The sequence below is a fragment of the Lynx rufus genome, unplaced genomic scaffold (assembly GCF_022079265.1).
Source record: "Lynx rufus isolate CCGP_SWC_20201006 ecotype Redwood Valley unplaced genomic scaffold, mLynRuf1.p SCAF_6, whole genome shotgun sequence".
NCBI classification, from domain to species: Eukaryota; Metazoa; Chordata; class Mammalia; order Carnivora; family Felidae; genus Lynx; species Lynx rufus.
The window spans coordinates 45478810-45505470 of NW_025814878.1; the positions used below are offsets into that span (position 1 = coordinate 45478810).

At 44.3% G+C, this 26661-nt stretch overlaps 1 protein-coding gene across 4 annotated transcripts in view; it reads left to right on the forward strand.

The window, feature by feature from the left end:
- Window positions 1–24925, forward strand: part of TRAF3IP2 (TRAF3 interacting protein 2) — a 44333-nt gene extending 19408 nt beyond the window's left edge. For 2 of the 4 annotated variants that reach the window (XM_047101574.1, XM_047101575.1), the window contains exons 3-9: window positions 3875–4052; window positions 10199–10377; window positions 12372–12460; window positions 16671–16739; window positions 17861–17977; window positions 21365–21439; window positions 24368–24925. In XM_047101574.1, coding sequence (XP_046957530.1) covers window positions 3875–4052; window positions 10199–10377; window positions 12372–12460; window positions 16671–16739; window positions 17861–17977; window positions 21365–21439; window positions 24368–24514 — 854 coding nt within the window. In that variant the 3' untranslated portion in view covers window positions 24515–24925. Of the gene's footprint in view, window positions 1–3874; window positions 4053–10198; window positions 10378–12371; window positions 12461–13173; window positions 13385–14285; window positions 14346–16670; window positions 16740–17860; window positions 17978–21364; window positions 21440–24367 lie in introns of those variants that run through there. The other 2 variants (XM_047101576.1, XM_047101578.1) reach the window with 2 other exon arrangements.
- The last annotated feature ends 1736 nt before the right edge of the window (window positions 24926–26661 follow it).

The following is a 26661-nucleotide window of genomic DNA, read 5'->3' on the forward strand; positions in this document are numbered from 1 at the left end:
GATAAGTAGAAATCGGCAAACAAAACAAAGTATAAGTGCTATGAAGGAAATAACTGGGTGTTAGGCATTAATAGGATGACGAGAGGAGACCTGTTTGAGAGGACACCTATGAGCTGAAATCTGAAAGATGAGAAAGTGAAGGAAGCAAGGAACTGGGTGCAGTGAAGGCACCAAAAGCAAGCCAACGGGGCTGTAGCAAGGTGAGCTCTGCCAGAAGGGGAAGGATCCAAGGACCATGGTAGGGGAATCAGATTTTATTCTCAAACTTCTTTAAGAAAACAGAAAATTGAACTCTGTATTCCCAACTAAGGAACTTAGTACGGTACCTGGCAGGTAGCGAGTGTTCAAAAAGTGTCGGCCATGATTATATGGAGAATACCCAACTAAATGAGCAAGGCTCGGTCGGAATAGTGGAACAGAATGAATAAAACGTGAGCAATGAAGAGATATTCATTTACCTGATAAATGAATACTTTTCATTTAGCCACTTGTCCACACAACCAAATTTCACTTACAAAAGGGAAGGCTTGTTTTTGGCTGACCCTCTAGTGTTCAATATTTCTTTGTTTTAAACAATCAAAGGACAGCAGAGAGGACTCTCCTTGTCAATTTTAAAAACAGGTAAGGTGGATCATTTTCATCTGGTCACGTAAACCGGTGCAAGTTTTTACCTCAGGTGGCCATTTCAGAAATGAAAGTTACAGCTAATCAAACCCTAGCCCACATGCCTTAGTGATTTTAATGACACGATTTGTTGCTATGAGACAAAAACATGTTGTGCGGGAAATAATCTGTTAGAAATCATATGACCTTGATTCAAAGGCTTTTGATTAACAGCACTAACATCCGCTCTCTGGAAAAGAAACAAACCCTATGATTAGAGCCTGGTAGTCCTTCTAAAGCAAATAAAACATTATTAGCTGCTTATTAACAATATGGGAAGCAAAAATGGCTGCAAATATTAAAAACTTTCAAGGCCACTGGCAAAGTCTTTCTCCTTCCTACTTCCAGGAGAGACACTAGAAAAACACAAAGGACTGCACATAAGTAGACAGTCTAGTGGCTTCTCTTTTTCTGTGTGTGAACTGTTGAATCTTCATCCATTTTTTTTTTTTTTGAGCATCCCCGTGTGCCAGCACTGTGCTTGGAGACCTGGTGGCCAACAGACTCAGTCTGTGTTTTCACAGAGCTTAAATGCTAGTAGGGAAGGCAGACAAAGTGTTGACAAGAGTCATGACTACTCAAACATATGATAAACACCATGAAGAAAATAAAATGGGGTGGGGGGGGTAGGATAAGGCAACTGGGGGAGGGGGTGGGCCTCTTTGAACAGGTGGTATCTGAGTGAGCCTGGAATGACAAGAAGCTGGTCTGTAAAGACGTAGTGCAATAATATGCTAGGCAGAGAGGATGACTATCTCATGGTCCCGGAGATGGGGACAAGCTTGGGTGTTCAAGATAAAAGATGACCAGGGTAGCTGGGGCTTGGTGAGCTTGTGAGAGCATACTAGGGGCCAAGGTCAAGCCCAGGAATCCAATCACAAAGGAGGATTTTAAGTGCAAGGGGAGATCAGAGGGTTGCCGCTGCAGCTGCTTTTGTAAATGGTCCACTGATGCAAGACTCCTCTAGAAGCAGGGCTGGTCCCTGCCTGGTGTTCTGATGGCAGTGGCCCTTTCTCCCCTTTCTAGCTCTGGAAAAGGAGCAGCAGTAGCAACCTGGCCATCTGGACCCCATTGAAACATCTGCCTGCTCCGAGAAGGCTGTAAAAGCAAAATCTGTGTGGTATATCGTGTCCTGTGGTCCTGTGTCCCCACTCTTGAAGGTACTCTCCAAGTCCTGGTCTCCTTTATCAGCCAGGGGGCTGGGATAGATCCAGCAACCTACTCTTTCATCCCTCCTCTTGCCCCTAAATAGCAAGACCAGGCCTGAGCAATTGCAGGGCAAGCATCAGGGTCAGGGCCAGGAGTCAACCTGGGTTGGAGAGGTGACAGGAAGGGCCTGGCTGGCATCCTGTGTCAAAGCAGACAATAGGTTGAACCCAGGGAACCTGACCATGTTTGAGAGACTGGCTTGCATGCGTTTCCAGGGTCACCCAGCCAAGTTTCCTGAGTCAGACAGTGGAGACCTGGAGGCAGTGAACATGCACACTGTTTTCTGTCTCTATCTGAGGCTGTCGTTCCCTTGAATGCTCCCCTAAAAACGTCAATGGCTGCTGACCACCAACTAAGAAGAAAATTCTCTGCTATATCCTCACCCCCCATTTTCTGGTTCCAACCTACCTTATCGGTGACTTTCTCACTTGCTGGCTTTATTTTGCTTTACATTTCTTCATGTATCCTACCTCACAGCAAGCAAGCTTTTATTATCACTATTATTATTATTAATTATTATTATTATCAGAAAAAGAAGGATCAAAAAATGTTTTGAAAAACAAGGTTCCTTCCTATTCTAACTAGCTGTGCCTGCCAGATCATCCAACCTCTTGGGCAGAGGTGGCACTGCTTAGATCACTAGGCAGTTACTGGATAGTTTATTTTGCTGCGTTATCCACTTGGATCTCTCCGATCCCTCTGTAGGCTAGACCCGCCCTTAAGATGCACCCCCACACTTACTGCTTAGATTCCCCACTCTTTTTTTAAAATTTCTTTTAATTTATTTATTTTTGAGAGAGAGAGAGTGCGCACGCAAATAGGGGAGGAACAGAGAGAGAGGGAGACATAGAATCTAAAGCGAGCTCCAGGCTCCAAGCTATCAGCACAGAGGCTGATGCGGGGCTCAAACTCATGAACCGCAAGATCATGACCTGAGCCGAAGTTGGACACTTAACCAACCGACCCACCCAGGTGCTCCATAGATTTCCCACTCTTGAGCCCCTCTGGGCTCAGAGTTCCCTCAGAGACTTCCTCTCATCCTTACTGCTTTCTCTGCATCCTTCCTCTGGCCTTGAATTCTCTTCCTTCACCTGGTCAGGCAGGATGCCCTCCTTCCCTTGGAACTCTGCTGCTCCCGGGGCTGGCTGGGACCAACTTTCTCTTGGGTTACACATGCACATAAGTCACCACCAGCCCTGGCTGTGTCCTGAGGTCTGCCCTTTTCTATAAATTTTTTTCCTAATGTTTATTTATTTTTGAGAGAGAGACAGAGACAGAGAAGGGGGGGGGCGGGGAGAGGATCTGAAGCGGGCTCCAGGCTCTGCACTGACAGCAGTGAGCCCGATGTGGGGCTCAAACCCATGAATCATGAGATCATGACCTGAGCAAAAGTCAGACACTCAACCGACTGAGCCACCAGGCCTGCCCTTATCTAACTGCCATGGTCCCAAGCACATGTAGGCTTCAAAAAGAGAAGAATAAAGGTCAGGAGGTATTGCCAACTGGTTAGCTACTTCCCAGAGGTATGAGCCAAGTTTTCATTCATTTACTTCTTCCTTAAGAGGGAATGGTATATGTGTGTGTGTGAGTGTGTGTGCGTTGTGTCCACTTGGGGGAATTCTCTATCTTTCGTGGAGGTCATTTCTCCTAGTCTTGTGTTCTGGAAATCTGGGAAATTATGGTAGGAATGGTGGTGTGAGCCGATCCTCATGGTTAGATTATCCTAAATATCTTATTAAAATAGGGGCCTGGGGGGAGCTTCGTGCTTTCCAATTAGAACACCACACTCATGATTTCACAGATGTTTTTATTAAGGGGAAAAAAATGACTGACCGAAAACTATCAAATAAAAAATAGTACGGAAACATGGCGGACATTACAGAGGTGGTAGCTCACATCTGGAACCCTCAGTATTGAGACAAAAATTGGCAGTGAGCTTATACTTTCACACGAAGAAGTTAGAATCGTTCTGCCCTGTTCACTTTGCTGTCTTCACCTGCAGGCGGCCTTGACCACCCTCAAGCAGCCTACCATCAAGTGTTCCAGCCACGAGGGCAGCCCCTCCCAGGAGCCAGCGGGCGAGGCCCACACCCTGTGCAGAAGGTCTTCCTGAACTACCCCAGCCCCTGGGACCAAGACGAGAGGCCGGCACAAAGAGACCACTCCCCAGGGCTCCCAAGGTATCAGTATGACAGGGCCAACTTTCAGACATTTTTTTTTTCAGACATTTTTTTTTTTTAATGTTTATGTATTTATTTTGAGAGAGAGGGTGAGAAAGGGGCAGAGAGAGAGAGAGGGAGAGAGAATCCCAGGCAGGCTCTGGGTTGTCAGCACAGACCCTGAAGCGGGACTCGATCTCACAACCCTGGAATCATGACCTGAACCGAAATCAAGAGTCGGGGCCTCAACCAACTGAGCCACCCAGGCACCCCCAGACATTGTTTAACGTGAAAAAGAAAAAGAATGACACCAGTGCAATCAAGATGTATCAAAACTCTCTGTTGGTTTGTTCCCCAGGTTAGTGACCAAGCCACACAAGGGAATAGACTCTTTGAGTCAGGAGGAGATGGAAGCTGGTTGACAAGAATCTCTTTCCAACACATAAAGCCACTGGTGACAACGAAAGTCAACATTCTTTCGAAGGAATGGCCCTTAAAATGCCAAGTGACATCCCCTCCTTCTATGGTCAAATCACCTGGCCTTTTAGCCCAGAAATAGATTTTTCTTTTTACTACGACTGACTTCTACCAATAGGATATTTGGTTTTTTTACCCTAGTTTCTACACCTGTTTAAACCCAAGTCTTACTTGGAAATTTTAAATTCAATTAGCTCCGAAGAGAAATTTTTAAAAACAAAATTTTTGTTTTTGTTTTTTTATATTAGCATCCACACATATGGAACACCATTATTAGGTCTTTCCTATACTTCTTCCAGAAAACTACTTCTGGTATTTCTTGACTTCAGTTGTCTAAGTTTTAGTCATTTCTCTTTATTGTTCTCCTTTGACTCTTCTTCAAGTTTTCCTCTTCTCTCTCTTTGTTCTTGTTTAAGTTTATTTATTTATTTTGAGAGACAGCACAAGCCAGGGAGGGGCAGAGAAAAGGGAGAGAGAGAATCCTAAGCAGGGTTAGGATTCTGTGCTAATAGCACAGAGCCCAACGTAGAGCTTGATCTCACAAACTGTGAGACCATGACCTGAGCCAAAATCGAGAGTTGGACAAACAACTGAGCCACCCAGGCACCCCCCTCTTAATTAACAGATCTAAAATACAGAGGAAGAATTTGTAAAAAGGGAGCTTCTTAATTTAAGACAAAATTGAAAAGAGTAGATGAAATGTTTGCTCTTGCTCAAGCACAATTTTTATAGACCATTCAGAGTAAAATTATATTCTCTTTTGAGAAAAGAATGAGACACAAAGGTCATTGTAAAGCAGATTTTTCAGAAATGCAGAAGTTGATAATTAGTTCAGCAACTTTATTAAAAGGAAAAAAGCCCACTCCATTTACAATGGTAGATAAGGTGCATGCCTGTACCTTTATTCAAAAGCCCATATGTTCTCAGATTTTCTTTCTAGACAGAGCCCTTATTATTCAAAAACAAAATTGCATGGAGTTTGAGGTGCCTGGCTGGCTCAGTCAGTGGAGGATTTGGCTCTTGATCTCAGGGTTGTTAGTTGGAAGCCTAGGTTGGGTGTAGAGATTACTTAAATACATACATACATACATACATACATACATAAACAAACTTTAAAACATTGCATGGAGTTTAAATAATGAAATTAACTAAAATGTGACTGTACAACCAGATAAGCATGCTTGCAGAAGAAATATCTGAAATTCCAAGAAAACAGACAAAATTTAAGCAACTTTATGACACATGTCTACTGGCATTGGATAGGAGAGACAATAGTAATTTTTTTCTAAAAAAACATTGATTTTGAAATATTTTTAGATTTACAGAAGAATTGCAAAGCCAGTACAGAGTAATTGCTTTTGTAACATCAATTTGAGCCTGCTATGGTCTCCTTGGATTTATTTTATCATTTTAGGATAATGAAAAATAAATTCAGGTAATGAAGCTAATTCTCCTCTTACTGATAAATTTGAAAGGGAACCTTGACACAGAAACTTTCCTCTGTCATTCAATCCATGATATTGTTTTTATATGGAGGTTTTTTAATATGATCGAAGCTTTGCGGCACCTCTTTCTTTGGAGACTATGTCTGCCTTGCACATACTACTTAATCTTCCCAACAATAGGCTAAGTGTCTGACTTTGGCTCAGGTCATGACCTCAGGGTTCGTGAGTTCGGGCCCCGTGTCAGGCTCTGTGCAGACAGCTCAGAGCCTGGAGCCTGCTTTGGATTCTGTGTCTCCCTCTCTCTCTGTCCCTCCCCTGCTCAAGCTCTCTCTCTGTCTCTCTCTCTTTCTCTCAAAAATAAATAAACATTAAAAAATTTTACAAAAATATTATCAAAGCTTTAACATGTCTTTATCAAATGAGCAACTGTCTTCTATAACAACCAAGCAGCTTTCGATATAAAGGGAATTCATGCAAAATGATGTGGAGCTGGATCTTCATTAGATAAAAGCATATTTTATGGAGATTTTTTTCTATACATTAATAAAAATATAAAATAAAAATAAGTTCCTCAAACATTCACACTTTAGAAATATAGTAAGTATTCTTGGGGCGCCTGGGTGGTTCAGTTGGTTGGGTGGCCGACTTCAGCTCGGGTTGTGGTCTCACAAGCCCCGTGATGGTCTCTGTGCTGACAGCCCAGAGCCTGGATCCTGCTTTGGATTCTGTGTCTCCTTCTCACTCTGCTCCTCCCCCACTCACACTGTGTCTCTCTCTCAAAAATAAAATAAAACATTAAAAAAAAAAAAAAAGGAAAAATATAGTATACTTGAGATTCTGTGTAATTTTATTTTAAATCCTGTTGCATAAGAATTTCAAAATTTGTAATACTCTTTTGGGTAAAAATATGAGCATATGCAACAATCTACAAAAACTGGGCATATACACATGGATTTTGTCATCAAAACCGTTTTTAAAATTCAGAATATAAAGGGACACCTGTGTGGCTCAGTCTGTTAAGCAGCCAACTCTTGATATTGGCTAAGGTCATGACCTCACAGTTCATGGGATCGAGCCCCATGTAGGGCTATATGCTGACATTGTGCAGCCTGCTTGCGATACTCTCTCTCCCCCTTTCTCTCCTCTCCCCTGCTCATGCTCTGTCTCTCAAAATAAATAAACTTAAAAAATATTAGAATATAAAACAATCTCAAGCACACAACAAACAACAAACATCCACGTTCCCACTCCCTAGATTTTTTGTATGTGAACATACTGCCATACATAGTCCAGAGCCTTTTTAAAGAAATAAAACATTACAGATGCAGCTGTAGTCCCCCTATCGGTCAGGATTCAGTTATAGAAAATAGCTATTTTCAGCAGAAAGGATTTAATGCAGGGAATCGGGTGCTTACAGAATCGCTGGAGGTTAGAAGGGCAAGCTTCAGGCCAGGCTTCCAGGAATGACCCCAGAGCAGCACCAAAGAACAGGATGCCAAAAAAGCTGCTTCCTCCGTCACAGTGGGAGAGGCAGAAGATCAGAAAGCCATCAGAGAACCCTCCATTCAAGGCCATGTCGCCACCGTACAGTCCAGGATCAGGAAGCCACCGGCGCTGCAATTATTGGGTCCATTCTGTGCCTGCTGGCTCTGCACTGGCCAACAATGGATGCCTCTGCCCTCACCTTGACATGGGAGCTGGTAATGGGACACTGGGGTGCTTCCCCAGGAACTCAGCACCTGATGGTAGCACTTATCAACAGAAACCACAGAAGTGGCAGAAGCATATTTCCTCTGGTTTTCCAGATCTCACTTGAGTGCATCTGTGTGTTCCTCTCAGTGCAATGTTCATGGGAATACTGGTGACCAAAACAAAAATAATACTAATAATAACATGTAACAATGTGGTAGAAACTTCATTAAAAGCTCCTCAAAATCAGATTTTCATCCATATATTAACAACATAAATACTTAAACCTACACGGCCTTTTCTACCTTTTGATACATAATGAAATGTTCTCTACCATGAGTTAAAAATCCTGTCTTTTTATCTGAATGCCTATAACACCAACCTTGTGTGTCAACCATTATATTCCTTTTTTCTTTGGAGACCAGGTCTGCCTTGCACATACTACTTATCTTCCCAATTAGACAGTCCTTGCATGGAGAAATCGAATCTTCTGTTTCTTTTTCTTTTCTTTTTTTTTCCTGTTCATATTCTTTTATTTTTTTAATTTTATTTTTTTTAATTTACATCCAAATTAGTTAGCATATAGTGCAACAATGATTTCAGAAGTAGATTCCTTAATGCCCCTTACCCATTTAGCTCATCCCCTCCCCCCCACAACCCCTCCAGTAACCCTCTGTTTGTTCTCCATATTTAAGAGTCTCTTCTGTTTTGTATCCCTCCCTGTTTTTATATTATTTTTATTTCCCTTCCCTTATGTTCATCTTTTTTGTGTCTTAAAGTCCTCATATGAGTGAAGTCATATGATATTTGTCTTTCTCTGACTGACTAATTTCACTTAGCATAATACCCTCCAGTTCCATCCACATAGTTGTAAATGGCAAGATTTCATTCTTTTTGATTGCCGTGTAATACTCCATTGTGTATGTGTGTATATATATATATATTATATATATATATACAGGTATGTATATATATATTATATATATAGTATATGTATATATAATATATGTATATATATGTCATATATATATACATATATTATATATACATATACATACACATATATATACCACATCTTTATCCATTCATCCATCGATGAACATTTGGGCTTTTTCCATACTTTGGCTATGGTTGATAGCGCTGCTGTAAACATTGGGGTGCATATGTCCCTTCGAAACAGCACACCTGTATCCCTTGGATAAATACCTAGTAGTGCAATTGCTGGGTCATAGGGTAGTTCTATTTCTAATTTTTTGAGGAAGCTCCATCCTGTTATCCAGAGTGGCTGCACCAGTTTGCATTCCCACCAACAATGCAAAAGAGATCCTCTTTCTCTGCATCCTTGCCAACATCTGTTGTTGCCTGAGTTGTTAATGTTAGCCATTCTGACAGGTGTGAGGTGGTATCTCATTGTGGTTTTGATTTTTATTTCCCTTATGATGAGTGATGTTGAACATTTTTTCATGTGTCGGTTGGCCATCTGGATGTCTTCTTCAGAGAAGTGTCTATTCATGTCTTTTGCCCATTTCTTCACTGGATTATTTGTTTTTTGGATGTTGAGTTTGATAAGTTCTTTGTAGATTTTAGATACTAACCCTTTATCCGATATGTCATTTGCAAATATCTTCTCCCATTCTGTCGGTTGCCTTTTAGTTTTGCTGATTGTTTCCTTCACTGTGCAGAAGCTTTTTATTTTGATGAGGTCCCAATAGTTCACTTTTGCTTTTGTTTCCCTTACCTCTGGAGACGTGTTGAGTAAGAAGTTGCTGTGGCCAAGATCAAAGAGGTTTTTGCCTGCTTTCTCCTTGAGGATTTTGATGGCTTCCTGTCTTACATTGAGGTCCTTCATCCATTTTGAGTTTATTTTTGTGTATGGTGTAAGAAAGTGGTCCATGTTCATTCTTCTGCATGTCGCTGTCCACTTTTCCCAGCACCACTTGCTGAAGGGACTGTCTTCATTCCATTGGATATTCTTTCCTGCTTTGTCAAAGATTAGTTTCCATACGTTTGTGGGTCCATTTCTGGGTTCTCTATTCTATTCCATTGATCTGAGTGTCTGTTCTTGTGCCAGTACCATACTGTCTTGATGATTACAGCTTTGTAGTGAAGCTTGAAGTCCGGGATTGTGATGCCTCCTGCTTTGGCTTTCTTTTTCAGGATTGCTTTGGCTATTTGGGGTCTTTTCTGGTTCCATACAAATTTTAGGGTTGTTTGTTCTAGCTCTGTGAAGAATGCTGGTGTTATTTTGATAGGGATTGCATTGAATATGTAGATTGCTTTGGGTAGTATCGACATTTTAACAATATTTGTTCTTCCTACGCAGGTCTTGCTCCCTCTTTCGACCCCTAGCACAGGTCCTTACAAATGGCAGCCCGCTGAATTACTTGACTGAAATTCAATGGAGCAACCCTCATCCCTCTGGCTCAGGAAAGAAATGGAGGGAGAGGAGAGAGATAGCTCACTGGTATATTCCCATAGTTCTTAAAGGCTTTCTGTCTTGCTAGGTTTGCCTTTGTAAAAAAATGAAAATTTTACCATAAATGTATTCTTTTCCAGGGACCAACTATATCATCAGCCACCTAATCGAGCAGGAGTTCCTGAGGAGTCCTTGGAGTGTCCTGCAGAGTTGAGACCACCAGCTCCCCAGGCTCCATCCCCAGCTGCTGTCCCCAGACCCCCTAGTAACCTTCCAGCCAGAGGAACTCTGAAAACAAGCAATTTGCCAGAAGAATTACGTAAGTTGTTTGCAATGTTGTTTTTCCTTCTTTTTTGTCAGGTCTTCTACTTAGAGAGTACTTGATGATTTTTCATCCCTGACCTTGGGTATTCCTCATACACAGAGTGAAATAAATTTCACTTCCTTACTTTTTGCTTTAAAAAGTAACCAGCATTTTATATGAATCGTTTTTAGTGATGCTGACACTACCAGCAAAACTCACAAAATGCTTACCATTAGATTTTCTTAAACGTATACTCCAACAACAAATAACTCCAACGCTTCTCTCTTCTAAATGATGCTCTTGAGTGGACTTGTCCCTGGGTAAATTGATTGGATGTCCATGTGGTATTGGCCAGGGACCTAGTGTTTCACCATAAATTAGCAACAGCCATCAGGAACGAGGTCATTTCCTGTAGGAATGAGCAATCTTGTTTGGAAAAAGCGGTCTCACATTCTCCATACTGTTTTACAACCAATGCAAACCAAGCCTTTTATTTAAAGAAACATTCGACTAAGTGTCAGGTGATGATTCTTTTTCCAGATTTTGCAGCCAGAACCAGAAATGTTGAAATATCACCAAAATGTTCTCATATTAAGGTCAGTCAGGACAGTAAGTTCCAGAAATCTTATGAAAACAGCCACTACTTGTGAAATTGTTATATTCTGTTGTGCTTGCTAGAGAAGTTCAGGTAATTCTAATAAGCCCTTTACAAACCTGGGTGCCTCTTTGAACCAAACTTGAAAATTAAGCCTTCTGCATTTGCTAACTCCTATCGGGAGAATCTGTGCTCATTAGTCATTTAGGGCTCTGGAAGATTTCTATGGCAAGGATCCATTGTTGTTTATCATCCAAAAAAATTTTTTGAATCTTTTCAAAATCTTATACATTTTAATCTTGAGCACTTCTGGAGAATGGATGCTGTCCTGCATAGGATATAATCCTCATGTCAATCTACAGATCATAGTTATCTTACCATAATCTATAAAGGAGTTTGGAAATTTTTACCTAGGAATTGGTTGAATATTAGGTGTTAAGAATACATTGAGGGCCATCGATATGTCGGGCTGCTTAAATGAGTCAGTATGAGCATTGTACACGCTTCTATTTGAGATATTTGTTTCAAAAGTCCAGAGCCCAAGCATAGATGAATACATACAAACTCATATTTTCTCCCCAACTTTCCTTTCTTCTCCACCTCCTGCCCCAGGGACTTCCTGATATTGAGCTTGTCTCTTCCAGGCTAAAAGCCAGCACACAGAGATTATTCATCTATCACATTAACATGCTACCCAGAAATTTCCCCAAGATTTTAGCCTGAGAAAACATTGGCTTGCCATCCTGACTGGGTCAAGTCTGTGGGCACAATGCCATCTGTTGCTCCAGGCTGACCCAGGGAGGAGCCAGAGAATAAGTGACACTGGATGCCCAGAGGTGGAATCTGTCCTTCAAGCTGCTGAAGTTCCTACTAACATTCCCGATCCATGCTTTGGTGTACCCTCATTTCCTGGCGTTTTTCCCACTCCTCCCACTTGCTTTTGTTGAGCAAGAGCTCGGGGAGCAGAGAGCATCATGAGATCAAAAGAGGACACTGCTGGGTGGCCCCTTAGCAAGGTTCAGCTTCTTGGCCTGCTGTGAGAGTATTCCTCAGGCACAGTGCCAAGTGTCTCTAAGAAACCAGGAGGTGGCCTGATCTTAAGGCCCCTCAGGTTCTGGGTGATAGATGTTGTTAATGCATTGTGTGATTTTTCAGCAGACCTCCTTGGCTTGGCTCAGGCCACCAGCACTGTTCTTCCCATGCACACTGGGCAGTCTGCAGCCCCTCGGACAGACCCCTGCAGCCCCTTGGGGCCTAGTGATGCACACAGCTGCAGGCATAAGCCCTCAGACCAACCCCAGATAAAGTTTCACTTTATAAGTCTAAAAAGACAAGAAACATTGCATACAATTTACAAGTGTTCAGAATAGAATGATTTGACTAGTTTCTAATAAATGTGAAAACTCTCTCTTAGGGAAAGTCTTTATCACTTATTCTATGGACACAGCCACGGAGGTGGTGAAATTCGTGAACTTTTTGTTGGTAAATGGCTTCCAAACTGCAGTAAGTATTTTCTCCAAAGAGAAGACTTGTGAGTACAATGAGGGGCAGCTGGGGGGGTGGGGCTCAGTCAGTTAAGCATCCAGCTTAGGCTCAGGACATGATCTCATGGTTCGTGAGTTCGAGCGTCGTGTCAGGCTCTGTGCAGACAGCTCAGAGCCTGGAGCCCGCTTCAGATTCTGTGTCTCCCTCTCTCTCTGTCCCTCCCCCACTCATGCGTGTGCATGCGCTTGTGCTTTCTCAGAAATAAATAAACTTAAAAAAATAATAAAGCAAGTACAATGAGAAGCAAAACAAAATAGCTGTTGAAGTTTTAAACTGTATTGTCTGAGTTACGTGATTAGGAGCTAAACGCTTATAGATGTAGGTAATTATTTTCTAGATTTTAAACTCTCCAGAGTCTCCAGCAGTTACTTCTTGTGTGCTTTTGGAGGGACCCTGAGAACCTCTGAACAGCCGGAACGGTGGTAGTCGGCGCTGACCACAGACGCAGCTTGGCCCCCTACGCAAAGGAAATGCCAGGCTCTTAATGCACTTTCTACCTTTGCCCTTTTTTTCTTTTTTCTTTCTTTTTTTTTTTTTTTTTTTAACCAAGCAAGTCTGCTTTGGTTGCGTTTCCTGTGATGCAGGAGGCCTCAGGCTTAACCAGGCCACCTGCTTATTGTACAAGGCCCTTCTGTCGGGCACTAGGCTGTAAGGTCTGAGGTCAAGGCCCACTGTGCACAGCTGCCTTCCACATCTTGATGCAGCAGCAGCCCCTCTGGGCAGGGAATACATGGCCTGATTCTCAGCTGGTCTCGTCTAGTTCTAGGGGAGGTAGAGAACCCAGCCCTGCAGTTCACTGTGACGTTGGCCCAAGAAATCTCAGGAAGCACACACTCCTCAAGTTTCCCTGCAGTGCCTTCCAACAGCACAGCTTAAAGTCATGTAAGTTCTTCTGTAGGATAAACAAAATACCACAGGAGGCGACTCAAAGGACTGGCTTTCCTAAAACACTGAGCTCACTTCTCTTCCTTCCCAGAGGCCCCCTTTGGGTATTGAGTGATAGTAAATTCTAGAGAGTGATGAAAAATTAAGGAAAATATCTATGAATAGGAATGTGGAAGGATAAAAAGAGAATACTTAGCAACTAAATGTCAATTTTAAACATTACTTAGCGTTATTTAACAGTTTTTATTGAATTTCTCTTTATTCTATAATTTTTTTTAATAGGAGCGTCTACAAGGTTAAAAATGGATACAATTTATACATTCCAACTTAAGTGACTGTATAGAAGCCAACATTTCAATTTCTCGTTTCTAGAGAAAGAAAGCACTGCGGCAACCAGGATGTAAAATCAAATTACAGGTCCTAAGGCCAACATTTGCAGAAAAGATCTTACTTTTGGTCATTTCCAAAAAAGCATACTGATTGCCCTTGGAGAAGAAGACAGGTTTTTATGAACTTAAGAGTCAGGGACGCCTTAGACGGAATTTAAATCTGTCCTTAATTTGTATCACCATGAAGCCTTGTATTAGAATCACAGAGCCCCATCCTGGACAGCTAAGTTACTATATTGATACATCAAGAGTCCCTTAGTGGAGAAAAACACTTAATGGGTAATTTAAGGAAAGTTTAATGAAAGGACTATTTTCTTTTTTTTTTTTTTTTAATTTTTTAAAAAATGTTTATTTATTTTTGAGACAGAGAGAGATACAGCATGAGCAGGGAAGGGGCAGAGAGAGAGGGAGACACAATGTGAAGCAGGCTCCAGGCTCTGAGCTGTCAGCACAGAGCCCGACGCGGGGCTCGAACTCACGAACTGTGAGATCATGATCTGAGCCGAAGTCGGACGCTTAACCGACGGAGCCACCCAGGTGCCCCGAAAGGACTATTTTCAAAGTTCTAGGTAAATTTTAAGAAATCCTCAGGGAACAGAGCATATCCTGGGCCTACAGCAACAGCAGGAAGTTGCCACCACCCCTAAGTCTAAAGAGGCAAGGGAACAGTGGCTATGGCAATCTGAAGAGGGAGGCCGTATGGGTTGCTAGGGCTGCCATGAAGTACCACATGCTTAAGCAAAAGAAATTTATTTCCTTATAGTTCTGGAGTCTGGATGTCCAAGATAAAGGTGTCGGCAAGATTGGTTTCATTACGGGCCTCTTCCTTGGTTTGCAGGTGGCCGTCTTCTTCCTGTGTCTTCACCGGTCTTCCCTCTGTGTGTCCTAATCTCTTCTAAGGACACCAGTCCTATTAGATCAGAGCCCACCCTCATGACCCCATTTTACCTTAATCACCTCTCTCAAGGCTCTATCTCCAAATATAGTCACATTGAGTCAGTGGAGGTTAAGACTTCAACATGTGAGTTTTGGGGGAAACAATGTGGCCTTTAACAGCGGCTGTGTGGAAAAGTTGGCCTGACAGATGCTGTGGACTTTGGTAGAGACCTGGAGAGACAAATGAGAGATATCAAGCACATTGTGCCTCCCAGAAAGTCCACCTCAGTAGCAGGGAATAATTTAGGTGCTCAGTTAACAACAAAAATTACCATTCATTGAGTACTTACTTCAAGCCTGGCATTATGATATATCTTTTTCATAACCAATTGTTTTAATCCTCATAACCATCCTTGGAAGTAGGTTTAGTAACCACATATTACAAATAAGGATAATAAGACTTAGAGAGTTTCCGTAACGTTTTAAAGTTATGCAAGCAGGAAGTGCAGAAGCCAACAGTAGAACCAAGAGTAGAGCCAAGCTGTCCGTTCCTTCTCAACCCCAACATTATATTGCTTCTGTCTCATATAATAGAAATGAATTCCTGATACAGTCACAGAGAGCTACAAGCTTTCTCGAGATCACCTCATGTGGTCATTGGCTATCAGACATTTTAAAGCAGGAATCATCCAAACCAAAAGGAAAGCCATTCTATTTTTAATGTGCCATCGGTAAAGAAACATATTCTGAACTTGTATTATATACTGTATGTGTTTGACAGTTTGGTGTTCTCGAGGCACTTTCTCATTCCACAGGAAGATCAGAACTAGGTTGAAGAGATAAGGCAGACATAAATGAGTCATACAGTGAATGAAAGGATGTTATAATGATGTGTTAAGTGTCTAACACTACTGGTCACAGTGGGGCTGAGTCGGGTGAGGTGAGGAGGAGGAAGTCAGCGAGTGGGGAGGAGTCACAGAGCAGGGAGGCTTGGGCTATGCTATTGGGGTGTGGGGGAGTAAAGTAGACAGGGCACATGAAACAAGAGGTAAGGCTGGGTCACGGATGGCATGGAGAACTCACTGAACAGCTAGGACTTAAATGGCGGAGTGACATTTAGGACAACTGATCTGAGAACGGTGTGGCCGAACCAAATAACTCCTCCTCAAGGACACTCTCCCCGAGTCACCCATTCTTGTATATAATCCCTCTTCCAAACAAGAGCACCCTGTACACATGTACATTACTCTCTGGCTGCAGGGCAAAGCCTGAGCCCCAGAAAGGCCTTCTTATTTGGTCTTCTGAAAAAACAGAAAGTAACTGGTTTTTCTCTCCTTCAAATACTCCTTCAAAGACTTGATATTTAATATCTATCTTTTCAAGGCCCAGGAGGTTCTGCTTCTTGACTTTCATCATAAACCTTTTCCCACCATCTCAGTAATTGTTTTTGTGACTGTTCCTTGGATTTGCTCCAAGCTTCATACAATCCTTCTTAAATGTATAGATAGAAACTGGACATAATACCATAATAATGACCTGGCTAATGCAAGTAAAGCACGAGAACTATATCTCAGTACTTGCACGCCACACATCCATTAAAATGCTCCAGAATCATATCGTGTTTGCCTTTCATATTACAGATATATATATATATATATATATATATATATATATATATATATATAAAATTTTTTTTTTTTTGCTGGCTTATATCCAACTTGGTAGTCTACTATATCTCTCAGATTTTTAAAACATAATTATTGTGTAGCCAAAGATACATTTTGATGTGTACCACTATATCCTAATTACGGATATTAAATACTTAAATGCCTACTAATGTTGAAGTAGGGAACACTTTAAGAAAATTGTATTTTGGCTTTTAGACTTATATGCTGCTCTCTGCAAAAAGTGCTCATAATTTTTTCATTCTTAAATGCATATAGTCTCGTGTTTTCTCTTGCTCTGCAACTAGAGAAAGCTTCTCATTCAGAGCCACCTCCCATGTCTTTTTCTTGTAGATTGACATATTTGAGGATAGAATCCGAGGCATTGATATCATCAAGTGGATGGAACGCTACCTTAGAGATGTAAGTACATTCCAAAATTCTGAGCTCGTTGGCTGGTGGGAAAGACAATGTGCTTATGGGGCTATTTTATGAAAGGAGCAATTGGCAAACCCACCAAGTCCAAAGCCGAGAAAGTCCCAACAAAGCCTCCCTTGTTGGCAGCCGCGCAAAGACCTGGAAAGGAAGGATGGGGTCACCCTTCTGGACATGCACAGGCAGGAAATAACGGTCAAACCAGACACAGGTGGTTGATAACAATCAGAGCAAACAATTTTTTGACCAGAATAGGAAAGGAGGAAATGAAGGCAGGGAGTGGGGAGGGAGTGACAGAATTCAATTTAATCTGAGGCTACCCCAAGTGTTTTGCAGGATTGGGCTCCAGAGCTTTCCCGGGAGGCTCCCTGTGCAGCAACCGTCCCCCCTCCCCAATCCAGGCGCCCACTCGGAGCCCTGTGATTTGTTTTCCACTGACAGAATCTATACTGACCACTGGGACACTTTGTGCTTTAACAAGATAGAAATTGATTGCTGCCAGTGTGTCCATGTCGGCTGCTTCAGCTGCTTCTTTTGGAGAGAGCAGTGGGGGAGAGAGTCTCAGCAGGCTGGGGTTTTGTGGCTTTTCCTTTTGTCTGCAGCCTGATGTTTGCTTTGTGTTGAAGGGGCTGCTCCTCCTGGCTGTGCTGACTCGTAAGCGCGCGTGGCACGCAGGGCAGTCAAGAGTGCAGTAACTGACAGCTTACACCCAGCTGCCGGAGGGAGGGGGCTTTTCATCGGTGATGTTCCGGAGCCTTTTTGCCACGATGCACAGTCACTTAGCGATTCCGGCTTTCATTAGACGTTTATTAGTGATGGTTGTGGACAATGGTGGGCAAAACCGCCTCCATTTAGGAGAGCTCCTCACAGAGCCATTTGCTCTGCATTTCAAGGGAGCCGGGAGGGAGACGGAGGGGAGGGAGAAGGGGAGACAGGAGCCTGTTAAGAGTGGAGGCCAGTGCCTTTCACCCTGGGCAGAGAATGAGCCAGGCCCTCCACTCTGGAGCATGTCACGACGCTTACAGTCCTGCTGGCCAGTTTCCAGCCTGCCTTCACCAAATGGACCACACTTTACACTTCCATAAACATGCTTTCTCTCTCATTAACAGAAGACAGTGATGATAATTGTAGCAATCAGCCCCAAATACAAACAGGATGTGGAAGGTGCTGAATCACAGCTGGACGAGGATGAGCATGGCTTACATACTAAGTACATTCATCGAATGGTGAGTGGTGGGGGGACCGCAGCACCTCGCCGCCCCTCGGAGAGGGGCTCTTTCTTCTGTGAAGGCCTGTCCTTCACTAGAAACCAACTGAAGGTGGCATGATGATGGGTGAAGAAGCCCAGGCAGCAGTGGGGGGTGTTGGTTCTGGCTCTGTCTTAAGCGACCACGTCTCTGGGACTCCGTTCCTATCAGGAGCAAGGGGAGATTCACATGTGCTCTGGAACGTCCAAGGCTCTGGAAAACAGTGCTCTGCTGACTTGGTTGTTTACCAATGAATGTGAAGTCCCAAGAGGGCAGGGGACAGGGCTGTGCGGAGAGCGGGCTCCTGCATCTGTGTCCTATTCTGACCCCTGCCTCACCAGAGAGGCAGAGTAGCATAGTGAAAAGGACCCGTGCTGTTGTGTCAGATAGACCCGGTTCAAATTCTGCTTCCTCATGTACAGTTGTGTGACTGCGGGCCAACTGCTTAAGCTTCTCTGTGCCTCCACGTCCCTAATCATAAAATGGGTCACTAATACTTACAGTGTTGTAAAGATCGAATGAAATCGTTCGTGACGTACATATCGATGCTCACATCAAGGGAAGGGACTGTTCTTAGCTCATGATAGGTGAGCAACCATCCACGGCCACACCTAAACTATGGGATCTGGTCAAACTAAAACCAGTGGGAAAAATTTATAGGAAGTTAGGCGTGCTCAGCATCTGGCAAAACATTCTGACCGAAAATACCACCCAGCTTTGGAATTGGCTGTTTTGTGAGCTAGCAATCTCCCTGCTTTCCAGGATTACAGAGATGCTGTGGAGATGGTCCCTGCTTGACTCGGGCGCTGGACTAGACTTGTGACTTTCAAAATGTCCTGCGGGTCAAAATGTCCCTGATGGGCTCTCGCAGGGGTCAGAGCGGCTCTGGGCCTCCAACCCCAACTCAGCCACAGCTGGTTTGCTTTTCTCAGGCTTGTTTACCAAGGATTTTGAGATTTGAAAAGGCTTGAAATCCACTGGACTAGAACTTGTAAGCTCCATTTCAACGGTAACATTCCACAGGCACCTGGAATGCGCAGAAAGGATCACTGACTAAGACAGGAAGATGAGGCAAGACACCGAAGTGGCCCCGACAGAATAAGTAAGCAGCACAAGGCAGGACACAGGCAGGCAAGGGACATGCAGCTTTACCTCAGCGGAAGCTGACTTAAGTCCAGGTCTGTCCTGGGATCAGGAGCACAGGAAAAAGGCAGAGTGGGTGGGGGTTCCCCATCTGTCTCCTATTCTACCAAGTGCCGACCACTTGTGCGAGTTCAGAACCAACCCAAGGCAAGGTGGTGAGGTCAGAGAGTAAGTAAGGCCAGGGAATCAGGAGCTAAGCCTCCCCCCTGTTCATCCTCTCCCAGTCTGACAGCCCCCTGGGGGTTGGACAGGGCCCAGAAAAGGGTCACGGCTGGCTGCGGGTGCTGCCATCCCTTGGCTGTCTGCTGCATGTCTGGCTGGCCCCAAAGCACTCAATGTCCTGTCTGCATCTCTAGGAACCTGCCAGTCCTGGGAGCTGACAGCTGGTGTGTGGGAAGGGCTCCAGGTCCCTGCCAGTTCCTGAGGAAACCTGTCAAGGTCTGCTGGTGTGTGGCCACGCCAGGCAGTAAAACGCAGCTCAACCTCAGAGTTTGTCTGACTGTGCCCAGCCATGAACCAGATTGTCTCCAAACTCAGTGTCTGGGGACATGGATGTCTTGGGCCCTTCCTTATCACTGAAGGAGTTGAAGAGGCCTGATACAGAAGTGCCTTCCTGCCCAGCTGGCTGACCTCCAGGTCCCCTCCAGGCAGCAGAAACCTCTAGGACAGAGGGAGTGAAAAGGTACCCAGGAGTAACCACATTAGAGAGCCAGTGACTTCACGAAAAGCCGGTATCTGGAAATACGAGAGAAAACTATAATCCGCTGCTGCTGTCTGGCCCGCCGGCAGGCTGGGTAGCCTAGCAGACAAGCAAAATTTTAGAGACAGGGTCCTGGGAAGTCAGAGGTGAAATCCAGTTCTTTACTTTTAGCTTCTAAACCCTGTGCCCTTCCTTTCACGTGTTTGTCCTGATGATTGGTGCTTTCAGTTGCACTGTACGTGGGTCATTTTAAAATATGCTTTTGGTCCTCTGGATTTTAAAAGACAGCGGTTCTGAGAAAACACCGTGTGGGGCATTTGTGTGTGGTGTGTGTGTGTGTGTGAGTGCGCACACGTGAGACTGTGTTTGTGGGTTTCTATGGTGACTTCAAAAACCAACTGTCACCACTGTCACTTCTCTGTCCTGTTTGTATTCCCCTGCACAATGAAGATTTCTCAGTTTTAAAAATCAATTGGAAGATGAAATACTTGGGGACACATAATTCCTCATCTCCTTGTCATCAGATGACTGACTGAGAGCTTTGTGCTGGTCACAGGATTGGGAAGACTCCCAGCTCCGCTCATCTTGAAAATTCTGGTTTTGATACAGTTCTTGGCAGCTGAGTCTTTTGGGGCCACAGCAGTGTCAGAGCAAACTGGAACCGTGTGGGGAACCTACATGTTCTGTGGCAGGCAGAGCTCCTCACGGTTGACCCCCCCCCCCACCCCGCCCAGCCTCATCTCCCATCCCCTCCCTAGCCCATCCTGTGCTCTAGCCACAAAGCATTGTTGGCTGGCCCCAACCCCACTAAAATTCTTTCACACCTCCAAAGGTTTGCTCTTGCTGTTTCGTCTGCTGGGAGTGTCCTTCCCCTCTCCCCCACTTCCTCTGCCTGATCAAATTATTCTTGTCTTCCAGTATCTAAGTGACACATCCCCTGTAACTCTTCAAATCACTGATGCAGAATGGATGGCCCCCATTTTGGCCTTCCACAGCAATTTGTTTAAACTTTTCACACTGCACCGTGGTTGGCAATTTACCCTTCTTCCTCCGCACCAATCTGCTGACTTTCGGAGGATAGGGATTGTATCCGTAGTGTTCCGGTAAACTGGTTTTCAAAAAAAAAAAAATCCTGATTTGTAGCATTTCCCCATTTCCATGGTATAAATACTCTCATTAGGGCCCATTTCAAGCTACCAGTGTAAAATCACTGAACAAGGAATTAGGAATGGATGCATACAACTGGCTTTTGTGAGCCAATAGGAGCCAGCTCAGCACACCCTGGAGGGTATCCTAATCCTTGAAACCCAAGGTCGAGCACTGAGTGTGATGTTTAACAGGCAGGCCTTCAACAAATGATTCGTGTGTATGGCATGCATGTGTCATGGGGGGCACCTGAAAGGCGAAGTGTGTGGCACTCGAAATCAGAATAAAAACGCTGTGTGGGCCTTGCATGATTGTGGGTGCCATTAACTCCTCCTCCGCATTCCTGAAATCAAACTTTCACATTCCTTCTGTTCCAGATGCAGATTGAGTTCATAAAACAAGGAAGCATGAATTTCAGATTCATCCCTGTGCTCTTCCCAAACGCTAAGAAGGTAAACAAAGAAATAAGCACACAAACAAACAAACCTTAACAATTCGAGATTTGCTTTGTCTGCTATCTGGGATTTTAAGTGGAAAAGCTTGTGAACTCTTTATCAGTCGTTAGAGATAACAGTGTTACCAGAAAGATCCACAGGTCGTAGAGCGCTCAGCTCAGCTGCATGGATCAGGAAGGTTTTAAGACGTTATCTGATAGACCATCACCGCCCTAATTGTTCAAACAGCCATTACACACAAAGAAGTAGTTTGTGTTTTAACTCATGAGAGAAAAAGAGGCTGTTCATCTGATACTTCTTATCTCTTGTACATAAAAGTCAAGATATGTACATTTTTTGCTGACTAGCCACAGAAGTCTTTTGGTGCACATAGCTCAGCTCTCAAACCTGTAGATGAAAGGAATTAAATCTACACAGTTGCCAAAGTGAGCTTTGCTGTGGTTCCTATGTGGGTTTTTGCCCCAGAAGAGCATGCCAGCAGGTTAGGGGAGGGAGGACAGAAACCATCTGAAGCCACGTTCCAGGCTTGGCAAAGGGAAGACAGAGGTGTGGTGGATGTCTTGAGAGTTGGAGCACAGCACCCTGAGCCCAGGCCCAGCTGCACCCTGGAGGATCCCTAAATGTCAGGACTGCCTTGAGACTCAGGTGCTGAAGGAGGGAGAGTCCAGCTGATACGAATGGGATGCCTCCAGTTACAAAGCTCACACCCTGTGCGATGGTATGCATGTCCATCCCTTGCCCAGGCTCTCAAAGCCCCACTGCAGCATCTCCTGACTGGTCTCCCTCCCTAGCCATCGTCTGCACCACCGTCAAAGAGGAACATCCAAAATGTAGATCTCCCCTGTCTCGCCCCAGCTTAGAAATCATGTGGCGGATGCCGACCAACCACGGGATCATATCCACCTTTCTTAGCGTGACAGATGAGGCCCCTGAGAAGAGGGCTGTGCCCACATGCTCAGTCTCCTCTCCCGACCGTGTGCACAGTGACTATGCTCGGGTCGTACTGGGCTATTTCAGCATGCCCTCACACCTGCCGTGTTTTTTCATGTTTCTGTGCCTGCGCACTTTCTGTTCCCCCCACTTACAATGCCCTTCCCTGACTTGTCTGTGTAGTCAACTCTTGCCTATCCTTATATCACCCAATCTGTCTAGCCTCTCCTGACTTCTCGTCCCCTTTGCCAATACTCTTTTTTTTTTTATTTTTTTTTTTAATTTTTTTTTTCTACGTTTATTTATTTTTTTTGGGACAGAGAGAGACAGAGCATGAACGGGGGAGGGGCAGAGAGAGAGGAAGACACAGAATCGGAAACAGGCTCCAGGCTCTGAGCCATCAGCCCAGAGCATGATGCGGGGCTCGAACTCACGGACCGCGAGATCGTGACCTGGCTGAAGTCGGATGCTTAACCGACTGCGCCACCCAGGCGCCCCCCCTTTGCCAATACTCTTGAGCTCTCTCAGTCGTAGTGCCTTGAGTCAATGTGGTTGGGGGTGGATGCACTGTTGGGAATATGGTGATGGAAAAGGAGACCGACTTTTAGTTGGTTTTATTAATGTTTTTAAAACTTCGTCAGACAGTCCCTTGTGGCCTGTGCTCCCACCTCCTGCCCCCTTGGTACACTATTGCCTAGAAAATAGTTTCTTTACATCTTCGTTTACATTCCAACATTAGACTGTGAACTCCTCAAGACAGTAACTGTGTCTTTTCCTTTGGGTGTCATCAACATCTAGCACCATGCCTGACACGTAGCACGTGCTGCTTCTGGGTGTATCCGGCAGTCCCCAAAGGGATCCCATCTCCTCAGAGAAAAGCCCCATGGGACACGGGCCCCCCTACTTCCAGACCTCCTCTCCTACTCTATTTCACTCACTCCTCTCTGGCCACACTGGCCTGTTGCTCCTTGAACAGGCCAGGCACGCCCCCGTCACAGGGCCTCTGCACTGTCTGGACCCAGACATCCACAAAGCTGGCCCCTTCTGCTCTTTTAGGTCTTTGCTCATTTTCTCTGTGAGACCTTTCCTATACACTCTGTTTAAAAAAAAAAAATTTTTTTTTAATGTTTATTTATTTTTGACAGAGAGAGAGAGAGAGAGACAGAGCATAAGCAGGGGAGGGACAGAGAGGGAGGGAGACACAGAATCTGAAGCAGGCTCCAGGCTCTGAGCTGTCAGCACAGAGCCTGATGCGGGGCTCAAACCCATGAACTGTGAGGTCATGCCCTGAGCCAAAGTCGGACGCTCAACCGACTGAGCCATCCAGGCGCCCCTCCTACACACTCTGTTTAAAGCTGCAACCTTTCAGCCCTGCCCCAGCACTCCCTAGTCCCTTTCTCTGTTTCATTTTTCTCCGAGGCATGTATCACCATCAAACACACTATATGTTTTCCTGATTCGTCGTCTGTCTGTCCACGCCACAGCAGACAGAATGTCCACTCCACGAGGGTGGTCAGAAAGCGCACCCTCACGATCCCCGGCTCACGCTTTGTGCTTTTTGCCTGCTAACAGATCTGCTGGGCTCCTGCTGCTGCAGGCCAGATCTGTGGCTGAAACGAATTAGATTAAGCCCCTAGCCTTGGCATTCTTCTGAAGCCACGAAGGAATTCCCATCACTCTGCGTGACCTCTGTCCTACCCCTTTCATGTGAGGGTGGTGAAAAGCACGTTGAAATGCAAAGGGCAGGTAGCCTGGGAGGCTGACAGAAAACGCCGCGCACATGTGGTTTCCATAATGAGATATTCAGCTTGTACGCGGAGCCAGGAGAGGCTCACATGCTAGCCCTTTCCAAAAGCAAAACAGCACAACTCCCAGGATAGTTCGGCAGGGAACGCCCATGCAGGGAAAGCCGTAGATGTTTGGGAACGGAGCCGGGGATCTGGAATCCAGGTTTTTCTCTAATGGCCTTTACTCCTGTCATTCTCTCTCCCGTAGGAGCATGTGCCCACCTGGCTTCAGAACACTCACATCTACAGCTGGCCCAAGAATAAAAAAAACATCCTGCTGCGGCTGCTCAGAGAGGAAGAGTACATAGCCCCTCCCCGGGGGCCTCTGCCCACCCTTCAGGTGGTACCCTTGTGACCCCCACCATCCCCAGAGCCCCAGGGCCATGCTGTGTGTGTGTACTTACAAGCACTCTTCTAGCAGAGGCTGTTCATTTGCAGGCCCTCTCAGAGGGCTCCCCCCAACCCCAGAAAACCTGTTCTGCAGAGCATTCTTCCTCCAGAGACCTCCTTTCAGACAGAGGCCATGTTGCTCTGCCTTCCCTACTGCTAACACCCACGGCATGTTGCTCCTAACTGTCTGATGTGTCCATTCTGGGCCTCTCACTGCTCAGCGAGTAGATCATATAAATGATGTTGCGATAAATGTAAACGGACCACAAACGCTCTCCCATCGCTTAGGGCTATTTTTATGAGTTAGCCAGATGTTCTTGTGTCCTCAGACCAACCTGATTCGTGTACAGATAATAAAGTGTTTACTCTTTTGTAAGACTGTATTTTACTTATCTCAAAGGAGATAGATGTGTATTAATTCCTGATGAGATGGGCAGTTGCTTCCAGGGATGTTAGTAAAGCTGCTTAGATGTAATATTAGATACACTAGTCTGTATTAAAGGATTACAGCCAGATAGTTGAACAATCCCTTTTCACATAATCTTGAAAGCTTTATTGTCGCAGTAGAACTTTTTAACAAAACCACTTGTGCAACCACCGTGATATGTGTATACCTAAGAATATCCTCTATGGTCAGGAGTGGCCGTGGATGTAGAAGTTTGGCTGGAATGGTGGTTTGTGTTCTAGTCTTGCTTCTATCACTAACTAGCCATGTGACCTTAGGCAAGTCCTTTCACTTTTCTGAAACCCCGAGGACTCCGTTATAAACTGACATGGACGGGTGCCAGGGTGGCTCAAGCACTTAAGTGTCCCACTTTTAATCTCAGTTCAGGTCTTGATCTCAGGGTCATGAGTGCAAGCCCCTCGTTGGGCTCTGTGCTGGGATGAAGCCTACCCAAAACAAAATCACATGGACAGATGTACCTCTAACGGCCCTAAATGGTTAAAGGTCTGGGACCTAAGTTCTAAATACTCTTTTGAGGAATGACTGAGTTGTCATAATTATATCTCCCAGAGGATAAATTTACATTTTCTTAACAAGGACATTTTCTTCTTTTTAAAATCTCTTCTCTTTAAATCTCTCCAGTCCCTCACATGCATAATTTTAGAAACACGTACACCTTGCTCATCTGATTCCAAAAAACACACAAACATACCTGTATATGAAGTATGTGTATAATCTACATAAACTATTGAGCAAGGTGGTATTACATTAATTATGGCCTAAGTAGTAAGCTAATATGAAGATTCTTGGGGGCTGGGGGGGGGTGGGGGGTGGGGGAGGGGTGCTACTGCTTCCTGTTACCGATCTATCTAATCTCTTAAGGCTCAATTGTGCTGTGAGATAGTTCAACCTTGGTATGTCGCCACAGAGAAAAGACAAATATGTACCAACTATAAATAAGCAAGTTTGCTAATGAATTGTAAAGAACACTAGTTTCATTTACGTTGTAACCTAGAGGTCTTCTGGGTGGTAAGGTGAATGTCTTTGTGTTGAAAAAAAAAAAAATAGGGAAAGGATAAAAGCTAGTATCCCTTAAGGAATCATTTGTAAGACGAACACAAGCATCTTTAGCTCCGTAGCATTTGAGACCCGGTTGAATTCTCTCTTGTTTGATTAACTCAAAATGCCTAAGAAAATACCCCAAACACAAACTTCAAGTCTTTCTCTCTTTTTAAATCTTTTTTGGAGGTGACACGATCATTAAGGATTCACACCCTTGTAAATAAAATGACATCCGTAATTACTACCCTCAAATGTGTCTAGTTTGCAAGGTTTAATAATGGGACGTTGTTACCCCTCCTCCCTTCGGAGACCTGTCCTGAGCCCTCAGCCACTGTTCCTACCCGGGGTTATTCCCTGGTGTTCCACAAACATTCATTAAAGTGTTACAGCTGGGAGCACTGGTAGCAAAACAAACAAACAAAAAGTAAACACACACACACATACAACACCTGGCCAAGTGACGAAAGTTGGACCCTTGAAGTTTCTAAGAAATTTGATGACCACGGATATCAAAGGAATTTTAACAACTATTATAGAGCACTGACACTAGGATTAACACTTGGTTTATTTAGATGTTATCCCTGTCCTCTGCGTTCATCTGCAGA